The sequence below is a fragment of the Opisthocomus hoazin genome, chromosome 3 (genome assembly GCF_030867145.1).
Source record: "Opisthocomus hoazin isolate bOpiHoa1 chromosome 3, bOpiHoa1.hap1, whole genome shotgun sequence".
Lineage (NCBI taxonomy): Eukaryota > Metazoa > Chordata > Aves > Opisthocomiformes > Opisthocomidae > Opisthocomus > Opisthocomus hoazin.
Window position 1 is genome coordinate 22,631,224 of NC_134416.1, and position 15,501 is coordinate 22,646,724.

General features: G+C 42.3%; 1 protein-coding gene across 4 annotated transcripts in view; it reads right to left on the reverse strand.

Annotated features, from left to right (window-relative positions):
• The window catches only part of OXR1 (oxidation resistance 1), a 320,312-nt gene that overhangs the window by 41,326 nt on the left and 263,485 nt on the right, over positions 1–15,501 (reverse strand). For all 4 annotated transcript variants that reach the window (XM_075415688.1, XM_075415689.1, XM_075415691.1 and 1 more), the window contains 2 exons: positions 6,580–6,764; positions 2,366–3,153 (listed from right to left, as the gene is read on the reverse strand). In XM_075415688.1, the coding sequence (XP_075271803.1) occupies positions 2,366–3,153; positions 6,580–6,764 (973 nt within the window). The remainder of the gene's footprint in view (positions 1–2,365; positions 3,154–6,579; positions 6,765–15,501) is intronic.

Consider the following 15,501-nt stretch of genomic DNA (forward strand, 5'->3'; position numbering starts at 1 on the left):
AAAAAAACCAGATGCTCAAACTCCCACGAAAGAGAAGAAATTCATCCTAGTCCTTGCTGTACGCAGGAGATAAAAACACTATCTAGGCAACTTAATGATAAAAATTCATAGGATGACTACTTCAGAGTTTTACGCTGGTAGACAGGATATTAGAAAGCGTTTACAGTGATTCAATTTTTTAATGACCTAGTGTTTTTGTGACTTACTGTTAATAGACCTGTCATATTTAGTCTTTGATGACCTTCAAGAGTTAAGAAATAGAGCTATGCTTTTACCTTGGCTCTATTTAAACTTTCCTGTAGACAAAGCCAGCAGAAGCTTCACCAAATCTATCTAGATTGAAAAATATGATTTCATAATTTACTGTTTTATTTGCATTCTGCTAATACAACATGCAACAATAAGAAACATACAATAATTCCAACTGAAGTTGGACTGAAGTCATTTGCACAAATCTTTCAAAAGTAACCCATGCTTTTTTTTTAGTATTTTTTTTCTTTTTTACCCCACAACCTTCAGTGAGGCTGTAACATCATGTGCAGAAGGTTTCTAGCCAGCACGCCTGACTGTATGCAGACACTTTTTTGATTATATATGTATATAGTCTGTGACCGTACAGATCACGATGCATGAAAAACCTGCAGAGTCACTCAATCCTTTAGAAAACAGACAAAAACTACAGCATCAAATACAACTGAATTGCAAACACTACTCAATTGCAAGAAAAGTAGCAGTTATAGCAAAACACACTTCGTGATCGTATTTTTAAGTCACAACCAGCAACTACTGCCAGCTGACGTTTGTCAGAAAATCTCCTATAATATTAAAGGCATAAAAGCCAAACTTACCTCAGAATGATGCAACTATTAATCTGCTTCCAATGTCAAAATTCAGTTACTTCCTTAACAGAAGGGGGAAAAAAAAACCCTCCCAAAACAATCATATCAGTTTCTGACGTGTAAGATGAATTTCTGTTAACTGAAGAATACCTTTCTGTTCAATACAATCTCAACTTTTAATTCTTAAACAACTCCACCTTCAAATGCACTTCACATATAATCTATTAGTTTGTGACAGGCATTTTCTTTCTAGCCTCAAAAATATTGCACAACTAAAACAACTAGTTTATTTCCATCTGTCAGATGGTAAGGCATCAGAAAGTGACCTATGAATTTTTTAAAAAGCCAAATCAAAAAACATACAGAAACATCTTTCAGTTACTTAAAAGACAACATTTTTTACAGGAATTGAGTAACTTCAACAGATTTTCAATATAATTTCTGACTAACAATCCTAGAGCCTGATCTTTGCAAAGGAGTAAAGGTAGTGAAGAAACAAACCTAGTAGTTCCTCATCTTCATAGCATTAGTTTCTTACCATTTAGCTCTTCTTTATCCTGAGAAATGCTTTTTCTATGCTCAACCTTGTTCTAGTCAGCACAGAAGTATGACAACGTGCAAGAAGGTTGAGAGGGGACCTTATAAATGCCCATAAATATCTTCAGGGTAGGTGTCAGGAGGATGGGGCCAGACTCTTTTCAGTGGTGCCCAGTGACAGGACAAAAGGCAACAGGCACAAACGGAAGCATAGAAAGTTCCGTCTGAACATGAGGAAGAACTTCTTCCCTCTGAGGGTGACGGAGCCCTGGAACAGGCTGCCCAGGGAGGTTGTGGAGTCTCCTTCTCTGGAGATATTCAAAACCCGCCTGGACAAGGTCCTGTGCAGCTTGCTGTGGGTGACCCTGCTTTGGCAGGGGGGTTGGACTAGACGACCCACAGAGGTCCGTTCCAACCCCTACCATTCTGTGATTCTGTGAAGCGAAACAAAGTTCTGAAAGTATCAAACAGTGTTAAGACTTCAGTGTCTGTTGCTCACATCATAGATAGTAACCACAAGGTAGATATGCTATAAATAAAATAAAACTAATTCCCTGAAATTAATTTCTACACACATACATTGGGATCAAAGTTTAAGCAACAGCTAGCTGATTCTAAAGAACATTTGTAATTTTGAGCTCTACAGCGTCCAATGCATCATGGATCTAATTTTACAGGCCTACTTAAATCTCCCCTACAAAGACACTGTGCTTTAATATGATCATAAACATATCTTCAATCATAAATATAATTTCTATGAGGAAAAATAACACAAAGGTATCCACATTTTCAGTTTCGTGAGCAATATTTTCCCCACTGGTTTATATAAGATATAACTTAGGTATTCAAGCCAATGAGAAATATAAGCAATATACGGGGAGATGTGTTGTACAGAAAAAAAAAAACCAAGGAAAATTCTGATGAGCTGGAGCGTCATACACTGTAAATCTAAAGGCTGACACCATACCTATAAATACTGACTCACTCACCTTCTAACTGCCCATCTCCTGCAGCCACAGCTTTCTGACTCATTTCTTTTCGTGAATCCTGTTGCATGTTTTCTCTTTGTTGTTTGGTTTGTTGCATAGTGTGGGTCTTCCAGAGTTTGCGGAGTTCCTCAACTTCTGTCTCCGAGTCTTGAGTTTGCTCTCTCCCTATTTTTCCTTTGCTAGTTGTCTCCTCCTTTTGAGAGTCTGTGGTATCTTCACAACATTCCTCTCCCATCTTTCCCTCTCCTTCTGGTTCTTTTCCTAGTGAGTAATCTTGATTATTGCCCACTTCTGCCTCTTTGTTACACACTTCATCACCATGTGATCCTTGCAAAGACTGCTGGAGGACATCTGCAATATTTTCATTAGGTTCTTCTCCCTCCTTTACAGTCGTTCCAGCACTTTCTGAACCTAAGCTGTGGGTACCAAACTGTTTATCATTTACAACCGTTTCAGCACTGGGTTTTAAGTCACTGGCAGCTTCATTTGAGTCTGAAATGACTGTTAAACATTCAACACTAGTCTGGTTTATTGTTTGGACAGATTCTGATGACGCTCCAGAAGATTTGTCTTGTCGAAGCTCATCTGAGGAAACAAGTTCCTCACGTATTGGAGAGAGTTCTGATTCTGTGAAAACATCTTCTGAAAGAGACTCCTCTGTGCTCCTTGGGGCAGTACTAGCACTGTCATTGCCTGTATCCCGAATCCTGGAATCCATTTCATCTGTATTGCTCTTTGCAGCTTTCTTGGAATGGCAAAGTTCCCTTACAGACAGCTGTTCTGCATCTCTGTTGAGCAAATAAGAATGTTGTTATAGCAGGTGCCTTTTACATCAAACTCTTATCTTTACTAAGTTTTGTGTAATGCTAACAAAAAAAAGTGCTCTTAAACCCCCAAACAAACAAAAATCTAACCAAACTTAACCCAGAGCATCAGTAATAAGAAACAAGCATAAAATAAGTTCTTGTAACAGTAAGCTTATAGCAGACCTTTTGCCAGCACGACACAGACAGGACTTTCCAACTTCATGACATTACTTTTGCATGGAAAAGCTCTCCTACGAAACCAACAAGACTGCTTGAGATGCTTACAGTGTAAAAATAAAAGAAACGAAATGGGAAAAACAATAAAAACCTAAACACAACAATAATCTCTCAAGGTAGAAATCCTCCACAATCTTTTAAGCTTTGTCTGCCAAAGAGCCCAGTACAATTGCATAGATCTGTACGACTCTATTATGAAGTCGACACTGGTAAGAAATGAACGGTAGAAACCACCTGCTCTAACCTTAACTCCCTAAGCTAGTCAATGCAGAACAACAGGAACATCAAGGTAGATCTGACCATTCTGCCCGTGGGAAACGCCTAACAATGCTCAGTGTCTCCAGCAGCCAGGTACCTAACTTTGAGGATACCACTGTTAGGCAAATTAAATCCCACATTACTTGGTACAACTGAACAATCTGAACAGCAGAGATCAAATGTTGATAAATAGTGTCAGAAAAAAAACAAGTATCAAAGAACTTATTTGTCTCACAGGAAATCATCATTCAACCCTGCCTTTCAAAATAAGCTAAGCAGAAATTCTACGAGTTTTAGAAGAGGAGCACTACAAGGGGACTGTGAACATGCTCAATTGTATCTGCAGGACTCCAGCTTTTCCACTCTTGTCAAAAAAACTGAGCAGTACACAGCCTTCATAAAACATTTCTCACATTTAAATATACTTTTGACTGGAGTTCTCCATGCCAAGTCCCTTGCTACCACAAATATATTACATCTTCCATTACCAAGTATCAAATGCTTTTAAGAAGCCTGTACCTTAATGTCCCATCTTGAAAAAGGATAAATCCATTCCACATTTCTACAAAACTTTCTATTCAGTTAGGTCATATTACTGACATTACTGAGACACTGCTAAAATTCAGGATGTTTGCCAAGCATATGCATCCTCTTACCCAAGTGTTAACATGAGGCTGATATCAAGCTCGTGTTGATGGAGTAATTATTGCTTACAAAGCATGTGGATTAGAGTTTAGGACTAACCACCTATTAGACTATGCCGTTCCCTTAATTTTTCAGGATTATGGTCGTATAATTTGGTTGGACAAGCACAACCTAAGGTTCATGAAATCCATAAAACATCTGTCTGTTTTGAGATATAATATTTTTCCAGTTTTGGCATAGATTGTGGCCTATATATAGAAACCGTATAACATGAAACTGCAGTTTTAAGAACCAAAGAATTCACCGGGTTTGTGATCAGTTTCCATTATATCAATAAACTTCTTTTCAGTGTTCAGATTGTTTTTCCAAGTTAAAACAGGTTTGACTGTTGGCAAAATTGGGAAAAGAATAGAGCTAATTATAACAATGGAATATTTAAGAAAAAAAAGAAATAGTGGGAAAACATGATTTAAGGCTCAAATACCTTGAGACACACAGGCCTTATCAGATCTAGCTGTAGCTGCTGCGTGTTCTGGTTACAGACTTAAGAAATTTGAATTTTATTTCCCCCCAAATTTAACAACATGCCTCAAATTTTGATAAGGATAAGTAATAGAAGTGCTGGGATTAAGGAAAATGCTACAAGTTTGGGTTCCGTTAGATAGTTTATAAGGTTGGCGTGAAAGACAAATCAGATGAGACATATAGGGCTCTGAATGCACACTGTGACCTTTCATTATTAGACATGTTTTTATTCCATATGCATTTATATTCTAAACAAAACAAAATAGAAAATGCACTTGCTGCAAGAGCACAAAAATTAAAAATTTACCTTCCATGCCCTGTTAAGTCAACACTGAGTCATTAGATACCAAACGTGCTAGGAAACAGACTTGTTTTACAACTGCAATATTACAATTCAAACAGGTAGATTAAAGAGCGTCAGTTAAGTTTCATAATCTCATTACTTGCTCTATACATCAATTCAGGCAGGAACTAAGAGCAACTTAAAACTCAATCTGGAAAATAAACCTCCAGAAAGCAGTAATGTTGAAGACACCATCATTCTACATCAAAAGCTCCAAAAGTACTACTACAGTAATACATACATTAGTTGCTCTTTCAGGAAACACACGATTTCAGGCAGCAAGCAAGACCGTGCCAAGATACCAGTTTACTACCAGGTTTCTGCTGAAACTGAACTTGATGGTATGAGACAAGTTATTTCTTGTGGTGTCCAGATACGTAAGCTTATCAAGATAGATGCGCTTAGCATACTACCTGTAAGAACTCTAAAAGGCATTTTTCAGAGTTACTATGTTTTATACCTTAAAATGGTTGCATTTTTTAAGAGTTACACATCAGGGAAACACTTTATTCTCTCATACATACAGACAACTGTACCTTGGGTTAAAGGAGTCCACTTCCCTGCAGTGGGATGGTCAAGGTAGTCTACAAATGTCTGTGCTTTAAGGGCTGTGATAGGTGAAGGTGGCATGATTTTTTTTTTTTTTTTTTTTTGAGTCCTTTTTGACTTTAATGTTAGAATTCATCCTATTTCTGAGGATGGTATAGAAATTAGGCAACAAAGAATGGAACAAAGATTTTTTCATAATGCTGTTTAAAGTCAGTTTTAAATGCTAAACACCAGCAATTAAAGCTCACAGATCAAATTAATTCTGTTCATCACAAATAAGGCTACACCCAAAGGTCAATATGCAGTTCCCCCCCTAGCCAAAGAGGGAAAGAGTATACTCCTAATGCCTTAAAAATATACACAAACCTCAGAAAATTAGTCTTACAATCACCTATCAGAGCAACAAGAGGGTATGTGAAGCTAGTTTGAGAAGCAACAGGAAAATGGCAAACAAAAAAGATGTGCACCTAAAGCTGTTTAAGTTAGACTTATCTATTCTCTACATCAGTTTTTAAATTACTGAATAATTAAATGCATCTGTTACTGTTTTCATAGTGGTGAAGGGACAGAGGAAGTGCTGTGGTACCTCTTGCTGTATACTGATTTTTAAAAGAGACTACTGGAGAAAATTAGAATTCATATACATACAAGAAGATTTATTCTATATAGCATACAAAATGTGAGAACTTCAGGTAAAGCAAGCTTTCTCTAAGGGTCTTTCCAAGCCAATCTCTGATCTTCTTAAAAAGAAAAACAACAGAAGAAAATGTAATTTTACTAGTTTTGTATGGTCAGCAATATGGCTACAGTTCATATTTACTCAAAGCTTTATAAATACTATTCTATCTTACATGGTTAATGAATCCTTAATTTTGCTGTCCACAATTTCCTTATACAGAGCAGCTGACATCACTTCTTCCATTGGACACATGATGCCATACTCTTCACAGCCGTTCTCTTGGACCAGAGGATCCATTTTATGAGGATCAAACATTATATTATTTGGCGTCACTAGCAGCACACCATTGACTGTACCCTAAAATGAGACGGAAAACAAGCGGTAAATTTTCTCCTTCATATTTCAGCTTATGCTCCATTTTTTTGTAAGAAAAAAAGTGTTTTCTAATTTGTTTTTAAAGCATCTTCATATTTATGCTCATTTAAACAACTTCATACAGTTTCTTGTGTTGTGCAGTCACCTAGACACATAACTGTTTTCCTTGGGAAGCAGATTAATGCCACCCACTTTCCAAGAAAACAGTTTTATTCCTTACAACTACTTAATAGCTAGGTTGAGTAAAAAAAGAGAAACCTCTGCATCCTAAACAATATGCTAGGCAGCTTCTCTGAGGTGAAGATACAGCGTTCCCAGCTAACCACGCGGCTTATTGCTAGTTTTGCAAGAAACTTCAAGAATTGTCTAAAACCTGACTCTTCACACTCCTCACTTTGTACTATTTAATTAAAGAACAAAAAAAGAAAAATCTTTGAAAACTGCCATTTATCTTCATTTTCTTTACACAAAAGCAAGAGTAGTACCTGATACAAGTCATTCTAACTTAATGGACCCATTGACTGGGTGGACAAATACATTTATGGAATGAAACTAGATTAAAAATATTAAAGATTTTTAAAGATGCAGCTTTGAATGGATTTAATCACAATCATACTGCTGCAGTACATGAATAAAAGTAGATCTTAAACTTGTAGTATGAAAAAAATTAAAGTTGATAAGCATGCTATGAGCTATAGGGTTCTTACACAATACAGGTACAAATCTAATTCACAGTATGTTGTTTGGTTTCTGGGTGGTTTTTTTTTGTTTGTTGGTGTTTTGTTTTTTTTTTTTTTTTTTAAAGAGTTAGAAACACATGCAACCAGCTGCCTGCTAAGGAAATTCATTAAACTATTAGAACAGTAGAGTTTAAGCTAAAACTATAGGAGGAAATGTAGCTTTGAGCAGGATGATAGCGATTCTTCAGTTATAGATCTTGAATCCTAAGGACTTCACAAATTTAGAAAGACATTCAAAACATCTGTGCAAGAATCACAGGAGAGTTGCTTCAGGTGCTGATGAAGCTCATCAGGAATTCAATAAATATCCCATCCACTGATAAACTGTTCACAGTGATTACAAACATTGTGTATTAGAGGATCATTTGTTTTCAGTTTTAAGACAACATACCAGCACAGCATGAATTACAACTACACTCCTTCCCACCTCCCGAAATTTGTTCCCAGCACAGTGATGACAGATGACCTTCACACCAGAAAAATAAAGATACCATATAGTATGTGGAAAACTACAAGTCACACAAAACAAACCAAAGACAGTGTTAAAGCCTACAGCAGTGACCAATGGTATCACTATTATGGAAAAATAAAAACAGTCTCAAAAGCAGCTGAAGCTTCTGTACTTTAGTCCTCTTCGTTGTTCAGTGCCTAGTCAGGTTTTGTATGTGCCTTTTAGAGTACGAAGCACAGGCTAAAGACTTCGAAGACAGCAGAATATATTAACATAATTCTAAGGTGTTTAAGATACTGAAACAAAACTGTCGCTGGTATTTCTTCCCCAGCACTGTATTGTGGAAATAGGCTTTAAAGGTGAAAAAAGGAACTCCAAGAGGATTCCTGTCAACAGAAGTTTACATTTGGTTATATCCACTGCAGTCTAGAAAGCAATTTTAACATGACTGCAAAAGTCAGTGAACGTACCCAGAAGCACAATTGCTTCCATTTAAATACTACCTCCATAAATTCAGCACTTCATGCAAAAAGCAGTACCATTTCTGAACCTGAGCTCTCTCAATGACCACACATGAATGTGAAATTTTATTCATATTCTCCAGATCTGACCCAGAAAAGGCAAGGCCATAGCATCAATGGCAGTTGGACTAGATGAGCCTTGTAGGTCCCTTCCAACTGAAATATTCTACTCTTCCTTTGCCTTTATGTTGCATGCGACTCTTCAGAACAGGAGAGACGCTTCTGGCTGGAAAGAAAAGAGGTAAAGTTCTATGTTTGCTCTAGCTCAAGGATTTAAATGTTTAACATCAGCTTCTAAAATGATGTATTACTCACTAGAAGCAATCAGTAATCAAGTTCACTAGAGAACTCTTCATTTCAGACTAAGATGTTGTCTTCACTTGTTTGCTATTTCACAAACAAATGACCCTTCCTTGATAAATTAAATACACAGGAAATGCTAAAGCTTTTGAGGCTGCAGAGGGCTTCTGGCAATAAAAGTAGATGACATTATTCTATCACGGGGTGAGCTGTCACAACTGACATAGCACTCATTTCAACGAGGTCCCTAGTTTTATTAACCAAACACAAAACCCGATGCTTTATCTGTGCTCTCAAAAGCAAGTTAAAAGACTGCTTCAGCTGGCAGTCCAGGTCAAAAAAATGGTTAAAGAACATTTCATTGCAAAATAAGTTAAAAGTCTCGTAAGTCACAGCATTAGACTAACATGTATGAGGAACCAGCTGCGCATCTTCTTGCTCATGACAGTTACCTTGCTTCAGCTTCAGTTTTAGCAGTTCAGAAACCACTAACTTACCCCACCCAAAACCCACAGGCCAGGCTTGTCAATATCTTAAAGAAATGTGATCATATCTAGGACGAAAGTCTGTTTCTGGGGCAAATCTGAATGTGTTTAAAAAAATCGTACAGTACCTTGCAGTGTTTAGACTCAGCCACTGAGGAACAGCAGATACAACCTTTCTGCAGGCAAACGTTGAGCCAAAGAAGTGCGCAAGACTACTGACTATATAAGAACAAGTTTAAGAGACCTTCTGTTGTAAGTGAAAGCTTCCTAGAACAGTCTGGCAGCAACCTGCCTGATGCCAGGAAAACCCCAAACCTACATCAGGCAGTCATCCTTGACACGTATAAAAGATTCTAAAGCCTACCTCTGCAGCCTCACTCAAAGACAAAAAGCTTGCTTATCTTGGTCTTAGAAGAAAGCCTCAACACCAACAGGTAAATACCCAGCATAAAAATTCATCTGAAAGTGTAATTTCATTTAAACTTTATTACACTGTTAGAGAAATTAAGAATTCAACCTTTGGAACTACCAGGCTTTTATGTGTCCTTGACAAGGACAACTGATCCAACACTTCACTTGCAATGACTATAACCAGTTGAAAGATTATATGAGTATCTTGAAAGCACTGGCTACATAGCTCCTCAACAACAGACAACCTATTTCATTGTTATCTATTTAAAAGATGAAAGGAGGCAGAACAATGCAACATTTCTGTCTCACAAGTTATTTGGTACGGCCCACAGTTACTACAGGAACACTTCAGGGTACTTCTCTAGAGAAGAATTGCTGCCTCAAATTTACATGCTAGAAATGAGATCCTTAATAATACACTAAACATCATTAATATTTCTGTTATTTTTTATTGTTATTACCAAAGATCACTGAACCTTAACCTAGGTAGCTAGGTAAAGCTCAAGTAACACCCAGATAAAGAAATGCTTTGGTCCCAAATTTTAACTATTCTTTTCAGACATGTCAGTGATTCTGCCACCTTCTCCAACAATTTTTTGTTACTTTGAAGACAAATAGACTCTGTCTTTACTATTTTCTAACTCATTTGCAGGAGAAAAGTTTCCTTAAAAACCTGTGGAACACCTGTTACTCAACACATGGAGTTTCTAGCACAGACAGAAATCAAGTCCTATTGATTCTGTGAGAAAGAAAAGGCTAACTTCAGAACAAAGCACGTAAGTGGGAGCATGCGTGCACCTAGTCAACCACTGGTCAGGAACTGCTCGTTGCATTCTGCTAGTCTTCTCTGAAAGATGGTGTTTTGGTTTCGGCTGCCGCCGGCAACAAAAGCGCCACGCGGCCGCCCCTCCCCCCGCCGGCGTGCGGAGGAGAATGGAAAGAAAGAGGCAGAAACTGGTGGGTCGGGATAAGGGCAGTTTAACAGAACAGCAAACAGAGGGAAAACAGGAACAACAACGGTACAAATAAGGAGAAAACACAACTACGAACCGTACAACAGCCGCTCTCCCGAAACCGGACCGGCGCTGCACCCACCCAAGCCGCGAGAGCCTTCCCGCCGCGCCGCCCCCCCCCCCCACCGGAACCCAGCGTGACGTCACATGGTATGGAATACCGGGCTCTGTTTGGCCAGGTGGGGTCAGCCCCCACCCCCCCGGCTGTGCCCCTTCCTGGAGTCCGGTGAAAATTAACCCTGTTCTGGCCAAACCCAGGACATTATCCACCCCTTATTCCATACCATCTACGTCATGCCCAGGTCCCCCATTGTCCAGTTGATCACTACCACTTCTCCTGTCTCCAGATATCATTCCCTTAGTCTATGGATCATCACTCTAAAGTGTCCATTGAGTTCATTTAATCCATGACTTCAGGCTCCATCTGTCGTTATGGTCTTCCGTGGCAGGAGAGGTGATGTGTGGTGATGGGCGGTCACTTGCTGCATCCGGAGCTCACGGCTGATGTATCTGGTGCGGCCCGTGCCCACAGTCTGCAGGAGATGTTGATCTTGATGAAGTTGCTGGATGCCAGTTGTTGAAAACCAGGTCCAGTTCCATCATCGCTGTGCTCTGCTAGGTTTTCATCGAAAAAGTCCATCCTTCTTTAATCTGGACGATTCTTACTATGCTACTACTGGTACAAACTATAACAATTATAACAGTGATAACAGACAGTGACAGGGTTATTTAACAACTAACTTTATACAATTTATTTATGGACTATTCTCGCCCAAAATTAAATCCCCATGAGGTACACATCGGACTTCCCCATCCTTCCGCATTACCCACCAGGTACACCCAGGTCCTTGAGCAAAAGCAATCCCGCGGACGGGCTTGCCTTTGCCCGAGGCAGGACTAACCCAAACCGTCTTCCCTAACATGTTCCGCATGTGCACTACAGGGACTTTATCCCCTTCTACTGGGCGCTGAGGTTTTGACTGGGCAGGACCAGCCCGGTTGGTGGACCCTCTGGTGTTAACCAACCAGGTGGCCTTTGCTAAATGGGTATCCCAATTTTTGAAAGTCCCACCCCCAATAGCCCTCAAAGTGGTTTTTAGCAGCCCATTGTAACGTTCGATCTTTCCAGAGGCTGGTGCATGGTAGGGGATATGATACACCCACTCAATACCGTGTTCTTTGGCCCAGGTGTCTATGAGGCTGTTGCGAAAGTGAGTCCCGTTGTCTGACTCGATTCTTTCGGGAGTGCCATGTCGCCACAGGACTTGTTTTTCCAGGCCCAGGATGGTATTCCGGGCGGTGGCATGGGGCACAGGGTAGGTTTCCAGCCATCCGGTGGTGGCCTCCACCATTGTGAGCACATAGCGCTTGCCTTGGCGGGTTTGTGGCAGTGTGATGTAGTCAATCTGCCAAGCCTCCCCATATTTATATTTTAGCCATCGTCCTCCATACCACTGAGGCGTTACCCGCTTGGCTTGCTTGATTGCAGCGCATGTCTCACATTCATGGATAACCTGTGCAATAGTGTCCATGGTCAAGTCCACCCCTCGGTCACGAGCCCATCTGTATGTCGCATCTCTTCCTTGGTGGCCCGAGGTGTCATGGGCCCACCGAGCTATAAAGAGTTCACCCTTATGTTGCCAGTCCAGATCCACCTGAGCCACTTCAATCTTAGCAGCCTGATCTACCTGGTGGTTGTTTTGATGTTCTTCAGTGGCCCGACTCTTAGGGACGTGGGCGTCCACGTGACGGACTTTTACAGCCAACTGCTCTAGCCGGGCAGCAATATCTTGCCACAATGGGGCAGCCCAGATAGGTTTGCCTCTGCGCTGCCAGTTGTTCTTCTTCCATTGCTGCAGCCACCCCCACAAGGCATTGGCCACCATCCAAGAGTCGGTGTAAAGATAGAGCACTGGCCACTTCTCTCGACTGGCAATGTCTAAAGCCAGCTGGATGGCTTTCACCTCTGCAAACTGGCTGGACTCACCTTCTCCCTCGGCAGTTTCCGCAACTTGTCGTGTAGGGCTCCATACAGCAGCCTTCCACCTCCGCTGCTTCCCCACAATGCGACAGGACCCATCCGTGAACAGGGCATACTGTTTCTTATCTTCTGGCAGCTGGTTATACAGTGGGGCCTCTTCAGCACGTGTCACCTCCTCCTCTGCCGATGCTCCAAAATCTTTGCCTTCTGGCCAGTCCATGATGACCTCCAGAATTCCTGGGCGACTGGGGTTTCCCATTTGGGCACGCTGGGTGATCAGCGCGACCCACTTACTCCACGTAGCATCGGTGGCATGATGCGTAGAGGGGACCCTCTCTTTGAACATCCAGCCCAGGACCGGCAATCGTGGAGCTAGGAGGAGCTGTGCTTCAGTGCCGACCACTTCTGAAGCAGCTCGAACGCCTTCATATGCTGCCAGAATCTCTTTTTCAGTGGGAGTATAGCGGGCCTCGGATCCTTTGTATCCCCGGCTCCAGAACCCCAGGGGTCGACCTCGAGTCTCCCCTGGTGCTTTCTGCCAGAGACTCCAGGTTGGGCCATTCTCCCCGGCTGCGGTGTAGAGCACGTTTTTAACATCTTGCCCTGACCGGACTGGACCAAAGGCTACGGCATGAACTATCTCCCATTTAATTTGTTCAAATGCCTGTCGTTGCTCAGGGCCCCATTCAAAATCATTCTTCTTCCGGGTCACGTGGTACAGAGGACTCACAATCTGGCTGTAATTTGGGATGTGCATCCTCCAAAAACCCACAACACCCAGGAAGGCCTGTGCTTCCTTTTTGCTGGTTGGTGGAGACATAGCTGCTATTTTGTTGATGACATCCATTGGGATTTGACGGCGCCCATCCTGCCATTTTATTCCCAAAAACTGGATCTCTTGAGCAGGTCCCTTGACTTTACTTCGCTTAATGGCGAAACCGGCTTTCAGAAGGATCTGAACTATTTTCTCCCCTTTCTCGAAAACCTCCTCTGCTGTGTCGCCCCATATAATGATGTCGTCGATGTACTGCAGATGTTCTGGGGCTTCACCCTTTTCCAGTGCAGTCTGGATTAGTCCATGGCAAATGGTGGGACTGTGTTTCCACCCCTGGGGCAGTCGATTCCAGGTGTACTGGATGCCCCTCCAGGTGAAAGCAAACTGTGGCCTGCACTCTGCTGCCAAAGGGATGGAGAAGAATGCATTAGCGATGTCAATTGTAGCGTACCACTTGGCTGCCTTTGACTCCAGCTGATACTGAAGTTCTAGCATGTCTGGCACGGCAGCACTCAGCGGTGGTGTGACTTCATTCAGGCCACGGTAGTCTATTGTCAGTCTCCACTCTCCAGTAGATTTTCTCACTGGCCATATGGGACTATTAAAGGGTGAGCGAGTTTTGCTGATCACTCCTTGACTCTCCAGCTGGCGGATCAGCTGATGAATGGGGAGAAGGGAGTCTCGGTTGGTACGATACTGTCGCCGGTGCACCGTTGTGGTCGCGATTGGCACCTGTTGTTCTTCAACCCTCAGCAACCCCACAACGGAAGGATCCTCCAAGAGACCAGGCAAAATGGACAGCTGTTTAATTTCTTCCGTCTCCACAGCAGCTATGCCAAAAGCCCACCGATACCCCTTTGGGTCCTTGAAATAGCCTCTCCTAAGATAGTCTATCCCAAGGATGCACGGAGCCTCGGGGCCAGTTACAATGGGGTGCTTCTGCCAGTCCTGCCCAGTGAGGCTCACTTCAGCCTCCAGTACACTCAGCTCTTGGGACCCCCCTGTCACTCCCGAAATGCAAATGGGCTCTGACCCTTTGAACTCTGATGGCATTAAAGTACACTGTGCACCAGTGTCCACTAGAGCTTTATACTCTTGTGGATCTGACGTGCCAGGCCACTGAATCCACACCGTCCAATAGACACGGTTGTCCCTTTCCTCCACCTGGCTGGAGGCAGGGCCCCTCTAATCCTGGTCAGAGAAATTGCTGCTCACCTGCTGTAAAAATGACTTGGAGGTCCCCTCCAGAGGATCGGAATCAAGGTCAAACTGTCTACCTGGTCTGGAGAGCTGGCTTTTGGAAACTGGAGCGGCATTTTTCCTAACAGAATCCCCTTTGGTGATTGTTTTACCTCGCAACTCACGGACTCGTGCCTCTAGACTTGAGGTGGGTTTTCCATCCCACTTCCTCATGTCCTCTCCGTGGTCACGCAGGTAAAACCACAGGGTGCCCCGGGGTGTGTAGCCTCTGTACTCTCTCTCCTGAGCAGAGAAACGCTTGCCCCTAATAGCTGAGATGCGGGCCCGCACAGGTGGGGAGTAGGACATATCCTCTTTGAATTGCTGGAACTGTCGGGACAGTTTCTCCACGGCTGAGACAAGGGAGGAAGAGAGACTTTCCTCATATTGGCGGAGTCTGACAGCCACCTCATCCACTGTTGGTGCGTCTTTACCTTTCCAGTTTACAACTGCCAGTGAGTTAGCATGTGAGGAGGGTGCGCTCCGCACAAACTTCCTCCACATGGATTGTGAGCACTTAAGTTCATCTGGGTCTGTGGGTACCTGCTCATCGTCTGTGTCACAGTAAACCAGCTCCCGCACAGCTAATTCCCTCAAGTACTGAATACCCCTTTCCATATTGGTCCACTTGCCAGGATAGCATACAAAATCGTCACTGAAGGGGTACCTCTCCCTCACGCCTGACAGAAGTCTCCTCCAGAGGCTGAGGATTTGTTCCTTTTTCCCAATGGCCTTGTCAATGCCCCCATCCCTGGCCAGGGATCCCAGCTGCTTGGCTTCCTTGCCCTCTAATTCCAAGCTGC